The 11521-nt window shown below is 47.3% G+C and overlaps 1 protein-coding gene across 1 annotated transcript in view; it reads right to left on the bottom strand.

The window, feature by feature from the left end:
- Positions 1–5449: 5449 nt before the first annotated feature.
- The window catches only part of taz (tafazzin), a 20208-nt gene continuing 14136 nt past the window's right edge, over positions 5450–11521 (bottom strand). The window contains exons 9-11 of the mRNA XM_031313993.2: positions 9157–9209; positions 8992–9069; positions 5450–8063 (exon numbers count right to left, since the gene is read on the bottom strand). Coding sequence (XP_031169853.1) covers positions 7962–8063; positions 8992–9069; positions 9157–9209 — 233 coding nt within the window. The 3' untranslated portion in view covers positions 5450–7961. The remainder of the gene's footprint in view (positions 8064–8991; positions 9070–9156; positions 9210–11521) is intronic.

Here is an 11521-nt window from a genome sequence, read left to right as displayed (position 1 = left end):
AGTCAGTAGGAGAGAGCAGCAGTCAGTAGGGGAGAGCAGCAATCAGTAGGAGAGAGCAGCAGTCAGTAGGAGAGAGCAGCAGTCAGTAGGAGAGAACAGCAGGCATTAGAGGAGCGCAGCAGTCAGTAGAGGAGAGCAGCAGTCAGTAGGAGAGAGCAGCAGGCAGTAGAGGAGAGCAGCAGTCAGTAGGAGAGAGCAGCAGGCAGTAGGAGAGAACAGCAGACAGTAGGAGAGAGCAGCAGACAGTAGGAGAGAGCAGCAGTCAGTAGGAGAGAGCAGCAGGCAGTAGGAGAGAGCAGCAGTCAGTAGGAGAGAGCAGCAGTCAGTAGGGGAGAGCAGCAGTCAGTACGAGAGAGCAGCAGTCAGTAGGAGAGAGCAGCAGTCAGTAGGAGAGAACAGCAGTCAGTAGGAGAGAGCAGCAGTCAGTAGGAGAGAGCAGCAGTCAGTAGAGGAGAGCAGCAGTCAGTAGGAGAGAGCAGCAGTCAGTAGGAGAGAGCAGCAGTCAGTAGAGGAGAGCAGCAGTCAGTAGGAGAGAGCAGCAGTCAGTAGGAGAGAACAGCAGGCAGTAGAGGAGAGCAGCAGTCAGTAGAGGAGAGCAGCAGTCAGTAGGAGAGAGCAGCAGGCAGTAGAGGAGAGCAGCAGTCAGTAGGAGAGAGCAGCAGGCAGTAGGAGAGAACAGCAGACAGTAGGAGAGAGCAGCAGACAGTAGGAGAGAGCAGCAGTCAGTAGGAGAGAGCAGCAGGCAGTAGGAGAGAGCAGCAGTCAGTAGGAGAGAGCAGCAGTCAGTAGGAGAGAGCAGCAGGCAGTAGAGGAGAGCAGCAGTCAGTAGGAGAGAGCAGCAGGCAGTAGGAGAGAGCAGCAGACAGTAGGAGAGAGCAGCAGGCAGTAGAGGAGAGCAGCAGTCAGTAGGAGAGAGCAGCAGTCAGCAGGAGAGAGCAGCAGTCAGTAGGGGAGAGCAGCAATCAGTAGGAGAGAGCAGCAGTCAGTAGGAGAGAGCAGCAGTCAGTAGAGGAGAGCAGCAGTCAGTAGGAGAGAGCAGCAGTCAGTAGGAGAGAGCAGCAGTCAGTAGGGGAGAGCAGCAATCAGTAGGGGAGAGCAGCAGTCAGTAGGAGAGAGCAGCAGTCAGTAGGAGAGAGCAGCAGTCAGTAGGAGAGAACAGCAGTCAGTAGGAGAGAGCAGCAGTCAGTAGGAGAGAGCAGCAGTCAGTAGGAGAGAGCAGCAGTCAGTAGAGGAGAGCAGCAGTCAGTAGGAGAGAGCAGCAGTCAGTAGGGGAGAGCAGCAATCAGTAGGAGAGAGCAGCAGTCAGTAGGAGAGAGCAGCAGTCAGTAGGAGAGAACAGCAGGCAGTAGAGGAGAGCAGCAGTCAGTAGAGGAGAGCAGCAGTCAGTAGGAGAGAGCAGCAGGCAGTAGAGGAGAGCAGCAGTCAGTAGGAGAGAGCAGCAGGCAGTAGGAGAGAACAGCAGACAGTAGGAGAGAGCAGCAGACAGTAGGAGAGAGCAGCAGTCAGTAGGAGAGAGCAGCAGGCAGTAGGAGAGAGCAGCAGTCAGTAGGAGAGAGCAGCAGTCAGTAGGGGAGAGCAGCAGTCAGTACGAGAGAGCAGCAGTCAGTAGGAGAGAGCAGCAGTCAGTAGGAGAGAACAGCAGTCAGTAGGAGAGAGCAGCAGTCAGTAGAGGAGAGCAGCAGTCAGTAGGAGAGAGCAGCAGTCAGTAGGGGAGAGCAGCAATCAGTAGGAGAGAGCAGCAGTCAGTAGGAGAGAACAGCAGGCAGTAGGAGGAGAGCAGCAGTCAGTAGAGGAGAGCAGCAGTCAGTAGGAGAGAGCAGCAGGCAGTAGAGGAGAGCAGCAGTCAGTAGGAGAGAGCAGCAGGCAGTAGGAGAGAACAGCAGACAGTAGGAGAGAGCAGCAGACAGTAGGAGAGAGCAGCAGTCAGTAGGAGAGAGCAGCAGGCATTAGGAGAGAGCAGCAGTCAGTAGGAGAGAGCAGCAGTCAGTAGGAGAGAGCAGCAGGCAGTAGAGGAGAGCAGCAGTCAGTAGGAGAGAGCAGCAGGCAGTAGGAGAGAGCAGCAGACAGTAGGAGAGAGCAGCAGGCAGTAGAGGAGAGCAGCAGTCAGTAGGAGAGAGCAGCAGTCAGCAGGAGAGAGCAGCAGTCAGTAGGGGAGAGCAGCAATCAGTAGGAGAGAGCAGCAATCAGTAGGAGAGAGCAGCAGTCAGTAGGAGAGAGCAGCAGGCAGTAGAGGAGAGCAGCAGTCAGTAGGAGAGAGCAGCAGGCAGTAGGAGAGAGCAGCAGACAGTAGGAGAGAGCAGCAGGCAGTAGAGGAGAGCAGCAGTCAGTAGGAGAGAGCAGCAGTCAGCAGGAGAGAGCAGCAGTCAGTAGGGGAGAGCAGCAATCAGTAGGAGAGAGCAGCAGTCAGTAGGAGAGAGCAGCAGTCAGTAGAGGAGAGCAGCAGTCAGTAGGAGAGAGCAGCAGTCAGTAGGAGAGAGCAGCAGTCAGTAGGGGAGAGCAGCAATCAGTAGGGGAGAGCAGCAGTCAGTAGGAGAGAGCAGCAGTCAGTAGGAGAGAGCAGCAGTCAGTAGGAGAGAACAGCAGTCAGTAGGAGAGAGCAGCAGTCAGTAGGAGAGAGCAGCAGTCAGTAGGAGAGAGCAGCAGTCAGTAGAGGAGAGCAGCAGTCAGTAGGAGAGAGCAGCAGTCAGTAGGGGAGAGCAGCAATCAGTAGGAGAGAGCAGCATTCAGTAGGAGAGAGCAGCAGGCAGTAGAGGAGAGCAGCAGTCAGTAGAGGAGAGCAGCAGTCAGTAGGAGAGAGCAGCAGTCAGTAGGAGAGAGCAGCAGTCAGTAGGGGAGAGCAGCAATCAGTAGGAGAGAGCAGCAGTCAGTAGGAGAGAGCAGCAGTCAGTAGGAGAGAGCCAGTCAGTAGGAGAGAGCAGCAGTCAGTAGGAGAGAGCAGCAGTCAGTAGGAGAGAGCAGCAATCAGTAGGAGAGAGCAGCAGTCAGTAGAGGAGAGCAGCAGTCAGTAGGGGAGAGCAGCAGTCAGTAGAGGAGAGCAGCAGTCAGTAGGAGAGAGCAGCAATCAGTAGGAGAGAGCAGCAGTCAGTAGAGGAGAGCAGCAGTCAGTAGGAGAGAGCAGCAGTCAGTAGGAGAGAGCAGCAGTCAGTAGAGGAGAGCAGCAATCAGTAGGGGAGAGCAGCAATCAGTAGGAGAGAGCAGCAGTCAGTAGAGGAGAGCAGCAATCAGTAGAGGAGAGCAGCAATCAGTAGGAGAGAGCAGCAGTCAGTAGAGGAGAGCAGCAATCAGTAGAGGAGAGCAGCAATCAGTAGGAGAGAGCAGCAGTCAGTAGGAGAGAGCAGCAGTCAGTAGGAGAGAGCAGCAGTCAGTAGGAGAGAGCAGCAGTCAGTAGAGGAGAGCAGCAGTCAGTAGGAGAGAGCAGCAGTCAGTAGGAGAGAGCAGCAGTCAGTAGAGGAGAGCAGCAGTCAGTAGGAGAGAGCAGCAGTCAGTAGGAGAGAACAGCAGTCAGTAGAGGAGAGCAGCAGTCAGTAGGAGAGAGCAGCAGTCAGTAGGAGAGAGCAGCAGTCAGTAGGAGAGAGCAGCAGTCAGTAGGAGAGAGCAGCAGTCAGTAGGAGAGAGCACAGTTAGTAGAGGAGAGCAGCAGTCAGTAGGAGAGAGCAGCAGTCAGTAGGGGAGAGCAGCAGTCACTAGGAGAGAGCAGCAGTCACTAGGAGAGAGCAGCAGTCAGTAGAGGAGAGCAGCAGTCAGTAGGAGAGAGCAGCAGTCAGTAGGAGAGAGCAGCAGTCAGTAGGAGAGAGCAGCAGGCAGTAGGAGAGAGCAGCAGGCAGTAGAGGAGAGCAGCAGTCAGTAGGAGAGAGCAGCAGTCAGTAGAGGAGAGCAGCAGTCAGTAGGAGAGAGCAGCAGTCAGTAGGAGAGAGCAGCAGTCAGTAGAGGAGAGCAGCAGACAGTAGGAGAGAGCAGCAGTCAGTAGGAGAGAGCAGCAGTCAGTAGAGGAGAGCAGCAGTCAGTAGGAGAGAGCAGCAGTCAGTAGGAGAGAGCAGCAGTCAGTAGAGGAGAGCAGCAGACAGTAGGAGAGAGCAGCAGACAGTAGGAGAGAGCAGCAGTCAGTAGAAGAGAGCAGCAGTCAGTAGGAGAGAGCAGCAGTCAGTAGGAGAGAGCAGCAGACAGTAGGAGAGAGCAGCAGACAGTAGGAGAGAGCAGCAGTCAGTAGAGGAGAGCAGCAGTCAGTAGGAGAGAGCAGCAGTCAGTAGGAGAGAACAGCAGGCAGTAGAGGAGAGCAGCAGTCAGTAGGAGAGAGCCGCAGTCAGTAGGAGAGAGCAGCAGTCAGTAGGGGAGAGCAGCAGTCAGTAGAGGAGAGCAGCAGTCAGTAGGAGAGAGCAGCAGTCAGTAGGAGAGAGCAGCAGTCAGTAGAGGAGAGCAGCAGACAGTAGAGGAGAGCAGCAGTCAGTAGGAGAGAGCAGCAGTCAGTAGGAGAGAGCAGCAGTCAGTAGGAGAGAGCAGCAGGCAGTAGAGGAGAGCAGCAGTCAGTAGGAGAGAGCAGCAGTCAGTAGAGGAGAGCAGCAGTCAGTAGGAGAGAGCAGCAGTCAGTAGGAGAGAGCAGCAGTCAGTAGAGGAGAGCAGCAGACAGTAGGAGAGAGCAGCAGACAGTAGAGGAGAGCAGCAGTCAGTAGGAGAGAGCAGCAGTCAGTAGGAGAGAGCAGCAGTCAGTAGAGGAGAGCAGCAGTCAGTAGGAGAGAGCAGCAGTCAGTAGAGGAGAGCAGCAGTCAGTAGGAGAGAGCAGCAGTCAGTAGGAGAGAGCAGCAGTCAGTAGAGGAGAGCAGCAGTCAGTAGGAGAGAGCAGCAGGCAGTAGAGGAGAGCAGCAGTCAGTAGGAGAGAGCAGCAGGCAGTAGGAGAGAGCAGCAGACAGTAGGGGAGAGCAGCAGTCAGTAGGGGAGAGCAGCAGTCAGTCGAAAAAACTCCGACACAGAGAGAGATACGAGAGAACGGGGAAGCCCGTCAACAAACCAATAAGTTCTTAGTATCTGGAGATGCAGCTCACGTATGTGATGACGACAGGACGTAGTTTTGTCACCTAGAGTTCTTTAGTGTGCTTGTATAACTGCAGTGTGAAACCAAAACTTACCGGATCAAATGTTACAATGTAACAAAAACATGAACCCTGGTTCAGACTTTCATGTGTGAAAACGCCCTAAGAGTTATTATTTTCTGTGCTACAAAGTTTCTGAAATGTTAAATGTTAATTTTAAAATATGCAAATGAGGCATTCTCTTATTAAATAAAGAACAGAAAAGTTAACGTTGGATAAAGGTTCCGAATTCTTGTTTCATTTTGTCGACATATTAGTCAAAGGTTTCTGCAGAGGGAATCTCTTTTCATCACTTCATGAATCAGAAAATACTGTAAAAACAGACATTAAAATAATGTTTCAGGAATAAAATGTATAAACGTGGCTGTAAACAATGTTGGATTTCTTTATTTTTCTGTTCCATCAGCACCGTCAGGTGAGTGTTACAGAGACAAATACACGTTTCAAAAGATGAAAACTTGACTATATATATTTATGTATTGGCATTTACATCCAGTAGGAAAGAGTGGCAATCACAGTAAGGCCATATATTTATAAAAACAGATCAGAGGGTTAGAAAATCTGAGACAAAATCACTTCTTTACATCTGCAGTCACATATATTAAAACATGTTTTATATATGTGACTGCAGAGGATTGAGACTGAGAAATTCAGTTGAGTGTTTGAGAAAGAGAGAGATGTTAGTACGACTCATTCATACGTAATAAAAACCAAACATTATATTATCCTACCAATCATATACTCTGCATGCCTTTTTCTGACCACAGCTGTAAACTTTAACATGCTTTGATTCATTATTAGTATGAATAACAGGAGCACACTGCGCACTAATCTTTAGTATTTAAACAGACAGGTTGAATGAACCAGACCAGAATGTTCCTAAGACTCTGCAGATGTTCAGATCATATTCAAAAACAGGTTTTGTACAGTTTGGCAACTAAACCACTTTAGTTCCTTCAAATATTGTGGTCAGCATTTCTTCTGCTTGTGTTTCCATCCTATAACTTTCTCTCTCTGCTGTAGTGGCTGAGTCTGCCGCGACGGCCTCTCTGTTCTCTCTCCTGCAGACGGATCACAGATCATGCTAATGCTAATGCTATCACTTCTTACTGCTGCTGCTTCACAATAAAAGCCTTCAGCTGGATAAGCTCAGGGAGGCTTTTATTGTGAAGGAGCCAGAGGAAACACAACCATAACGAGGACAGCGATCGTTCATCAGCAACGTGTCTACAAAACAAAACAATAAAATATATAGTATTACAGAGAGCTCCCCGCTGCAGACGGCTCAAAGAGGGCTAGTTAGGGTTATAAACACTACAGAGGGCTAGTAAGGGTTATAAACACTACAGAGGGCTAATATAAACACTACAGAGGGCTAGTAAGGGTTATAAACACTACAGAGGGCTAATATAAACACTACAGAGGGCTAGTAAGGGTTATAAACACTACAGAGGGCTAGTAAGGGTTATAAACACTACAGAGGGCTAGTAAGGGTTATAAACACTACAGAGGGCTAGTATAAACACTACAGAGGGCTAGTAAGGGTTATAAACACTACAGAGGGCTAGTAAGGGTTATAAACACTACAGAGGGCTAGTATAAACACTACAGAGGGCTAGTAAGGGTTATAAACACTACAGAGGGCTAGTAAGGGTTATAAACACTACAGAGGGCTAGTAAGGGTTATAAACACTACAGAGGGCTAGTATAAACACTACAGAGGGCTAGTAAGGGTTATAAACACTACAGAGGGCTAGTATAAACACTACAGAGGGCTAGTAAGGGTTATAAACACTACAGAGGGCTAGTAAGGGTTATAAACACTACAGAGGGCTAGTATAAAAACTACAGAGGGCTAGTAAGGGTTATAAACACTACAGAGAGTGTCCTGTAAGGGTTATAAACACTACAGAGGGCTAGTAAGGGTTATAAACACTACAGAGGGCTAGTAAGGGTTATAAGCACTACAGAGAGTGTCCTGTAAGGGTTATAACCACTACAGAGAGTGTCCTGTAAGGGTTATAAACACTACAGAGGATGTCCTACAGCGGGGAATCAGACGGCTCAAAGCATGATGGGAAAACTGATTACTGACAGATTTCTTTAATAAAACAACCTGAGTTCATTTGTGACATTGTAAACAAACAGCTGGTTCTCTGCTGTTGTATTCCTGATGAAGTATTAAACTGTCCTCACCGGTAACCACGGTGACTGAAACCTTCAGGGTTATAACGGTAAGGTTAGAGAAAGATCATGGTTACGGTGAATAAACATGCAAACATTATTGCAGATCAGTGACTGCGGTCTGTCTGAGCTGTTCCTAACAGTTTGGGAGTCTAAAAGTCTGAGAATCTCCTTTCTATCCAAGATAAACGGGGACTGGAACATGTCCCTGACCTGACTGATATCCAATCAGAGAAGGAATAGAATCAGGACCTTCAGTAAATCACTGGGGACACCCAGCCCTTATATGAGTAAGACTAATGATACTTCATGTCCAGACAAATCATTCAAGATCTTCGACAGCACGTTACCAAACCATCCATCTTTATTTTAATCTGTTTATCCTATTCTGTTTGAAACATTAACAGAGAACGTCCTGTTTTCCACCGATGCAGAAACCTGCCGTGATGTCTCGGAGACTCAAGACCCGGGCTGGAGGAATGTAGCTCCAGAGAGAACAGGAAGTGTGTGTGTATGTGTGTGTGTGTGTGTGTGTGTGTGTGTGTGTGTGTGTGTGTGTGTGAGTGTGTGTGTGTGAAGATGTTACCCTCAGTCAGGGTAAAGGATCATCAGTCTTTTATATATATATACAGTCAGGCATGGCGGCTGGGACTCAGGAACAGGATCTGGATCTGGGTCTGGGTCTGGTCTGTATCAGGATCTGGTCTGGATCTGGCCGTGGAGCGCCTCGGCCTGGACTTTGAGGCTCCAAAACTCTCTCTGGATCAAATCAGTCAACGTCTTCCTCATCTCCATCTGACACCAACATTTAGAGAAAAAAACCCAGTTATTAAACGTTACGCTCCCAGAACTGGACCCAGAGATGTCAGCTGGAGCTTCAACTATTCAGAAAGCTGAGGCTACATCTCCACCTACACTCTGGTTTAAAAAGAAATATCTTCGGCTACGTTTCCCCCTCTCATTCCCCCTGCTCTGGTGTTTCCCCCTCATTCCTCCTGCTCTGGTGTTTCCCCCTCTCATTCCCCCTGCTCTGGTGTTCCCCCTCTCATTCCTCCTGCTCTGGTGTTTTCCCCTCTCATTCCCCCTGTTCTGGTGTTTCCCCCTCTCATTCCTCCTGCTCTGGTGTTTCCCCCTCTCATTCCCCCTGCTCTGGCGTTTCTCCCTCTCATTCCCTCTGCTCTGACGTTTCCCCCTCTCATTCCCCCTGCTCTGGCGTTTCTCCCTCTCATTCCCTCTGCTCTGACGTTTCCCCCTCTCATTCCCCCTGCTCTGGCGTTTCTCCCTCTCATTCCCTCTGCTCTGACGTTTCCCCCTCTCATTCCCCCTGCTCTGGTGTTCCCCCTCTCATTCCCCTTGCTCTGGCATTTCTCCCTCTCATTCCCTCTGCTCTGACGTTTCCCCCTCTCATTCCCCCTGCTCTGACGTTTCCCCCTCTCATTCCCTCTGCTCTGACGTTTCCCCCTCTCATTCCCCCTGCTCTGGTGTTCCCCCTCTCATTCCCCCTGCTCTGGCGAGTCCCCCTCTCATTCCCCCTGCTCTGGTGTTCCCCCCTCTCATTCCCCCTGTTCTGGCGTTTCCCCCTCTCATTCCCCCTGCTCTGGCGTTTCCCCCTCTCATTCCCCCTGCTCTGGTGTTTCCCCCTCTCATTCCCCCTGCTCATGTTAACATGTTACAGTCTGCTGTGATCATGTTAACATGTTAACATGTTACAGTCTGTCTTCACCTGGCTCTTGTTTTGGGCTCGGAGAGATTCAACGAGCTCGGTCACAGTGAACGGTTTTCCCACCAGGACGGTGATTCTCTGGAAGAAAACAAGAAACAGTCACTGACAGGAAACAGGAAACCAAGAGGAAGTAAATGCTTCCAGGTGAGAGGGAAGAGTTCCTACCTTTCCAGCCCGAGGAACGTAAGGCTTCTCATTGGGTAGAACGTCCCCCAACCCTGAGACAGAAAAAGCATCAGCGTTTAAATATATTAAATAATATATTAAATAAAGAAATATTCTCTTTGATCTCTGGATACTAGTGTTGATACATGATGTCATATTGTTTATATGTTCACCTGTTTTTAAGGATAAGGCTGACAATATTTATATATCAATATAAAAATATATATATATTTGTTTCTATGTTAAATCTCAACACTGTCTGACTTTCTGTCTGACTTGCTGTCTAGTATCTGTTGTGTGTCTCTCTGTGTGTAGCAGACTTTATAAACTAAGGTGAGTTATGTGTTGTGTGTCTCTCTGTGTGTAGCAGACTTTATAAACTAAGGTGAGTTATGTGTTGTGTGTCTCTCTGTGTGTAGCAGACTTTATAAACTAAGAGGTGAGTTATGTGTTGTGTGTCTCTCTGTGTGTAACAGACTTTATAAACTAAGAGGTGAGTTATGTGTTGTGTGTCTCTCTGTGTGTAACAGACTTTATAAACAAAAATAAGTTATGTGTTGTGTGTCTCTCTGTGTGTAGCAGACTTTATAAACTAAGGTGAGTTATGTGTTGTGTGTCTCTCTGTGTGTAGCAGACTTTATAAACTAAGGTGAGTTATGTGTTGTGTGTCTCTCTGTGTGTAGCAGACTTTATAAACTAAGAGGTGAGTTATGTGTTGTGTGTCTCTCTGTGTGTAGCAGACTTTATAAACTAAGAGGTGAGTTATGTGTTGTGTGTCTCTCTGTGTGTAGCAGACTTTATAAACTAAGGTGAGTTATGTGTTGTGTGTCTCTCTGTGTGTAGCAGACTTTATAAACTAAGGTGAGTTATGTGTTGTGTGTCTCTCTGTGTGTAGCAGACTTTATAAACTAAGAGGTGAGTTATGTGTTGTGTGTCTCTCTGTGTGTAGCAGACTTTATAAACTAAGGTGAGTTATGTGTTGTGTGTCTCTCTGTGTGTAGCAGACTTTATAAACTAAGGTGAGTTATGTGTTGTGTGTCTCTCTGTGTGTAACAGACTTTATAAACTAAGAGGTGAGTTATGTGTTGTGTGTCTCTCTGTGTGTAGCAGACTTTATAAACTAAAATAAGTTATGTGTTGTGTGTCTCTCTGTGTGTAGCAGACTTTATAAACTAAAATAAGTTATGTGTTGTGTGTCTCTCTGTGTGTAGCAGACTTTATAAACTAAAATAAGTTATGTGTTGTGTGTCTCTCTGTGTGTAACAGACTTTATAAACTAAGGTGAGTTATGTGTTGTGTGTCTCTCTGTGTGTAGCAGACTTTATAAACTAAGAGGTGAGTTATGTGTTGTGTGTCTCTCTGTGTGTAGCAGACTTTATAAACTAAGGTGAGTTATGTGTTGTGTGTCTCTCTGTGTGTAGCAGACTTTATAAACTAAGAGGTGAGTTATGTGTTGTGTGTCTCTCTGTGTGTAACAGACTTTATAAACTAAGGTGAGTTATGTGTTGTGTGTCTCTCTGTGTGTAGCAGACTTTATAAACTAAAATAAGTTATGTGTTGTGTGTCTCTCTGTGTGTAACAGACTTTATAAACTAAAATAAGTTATGTGTTGTGTGTCTCTCTGTGTGTAGCAGACTTTATAAACTAAGAGGTGAGTTATGTGTTGTGTGTCTCTCTGTGTGTAGCAGACTTTATAAACTAAGAGGTGAGTTATGTGTTGTGTGTCTCTCTGTGTGTAGCAGACTTTATAAACTAAGGTGAGTTATGTGTTGTGTGTCTCTCTGTGTGTAGCAGACTTTATAAACTAAGGTGAGTTATGTGTTGTGTGTCTCTCTGTGTGTAACAGACTTTATAAACTAAGAGGTGAGTTATGTGTTGTGTGTCTCTCTGTGTGTAGCAGACTTTATAAACTAAAATAAGTTATGTGTTGTGTGTCTCTCTGTGTGTAGCAGACTTTATAAACTAAAATAAGTTATGTGTTGTGTGTCTCTCTGTGTGTAGCAGACTTTATAAACTAAAATAAGTTATGTGTTGTGTGTCTCTCTGTGTGTAGCAGACTTTATAAACTAAAATAAGTTATGTGTTGTGTGTCTCTCTGTGTGTAACAGACTTTATAAACTAAGGTGAGTTATGTGTTGTGTGTCTCTCTGTGTGTAGCAGACTTTATAAACTAAGAGGTGAGTTATGTGTTGTGTGTCTCTCTGTGTGTAGCAGACTTTATAAACTAAGGTGAGTTATGTGTTGTGTGTCTCTCTGTGTGTAGCAGACTTTATAAACTAAGAGGTGAGTTATGTGTTGTGTGTCTCTCTGTGTGTAACAGACTTTATAAACTAAGGTGAGTTATGTGTTGTGTGTCTCTCTGTGT

This window comes from Sander lucioperca, chromosome 12, assembly GCF_008315115.2.
Source record: "Sander lucioperca isolate FBNREF2018 chromosome 12, SLUC_FBN_1.2, whole genome shotgun sequence".
Lineage (NCBI taxonomy): Eukaryota > Metazoa > Chordata > Actinopteri > Perciformes > Percidae > Sander > Sander lucioperca.
Note: the sequence above shows the minus strand (reverse complement) of the source record. Positions and strands in the feature narration are given on the sequence as shown.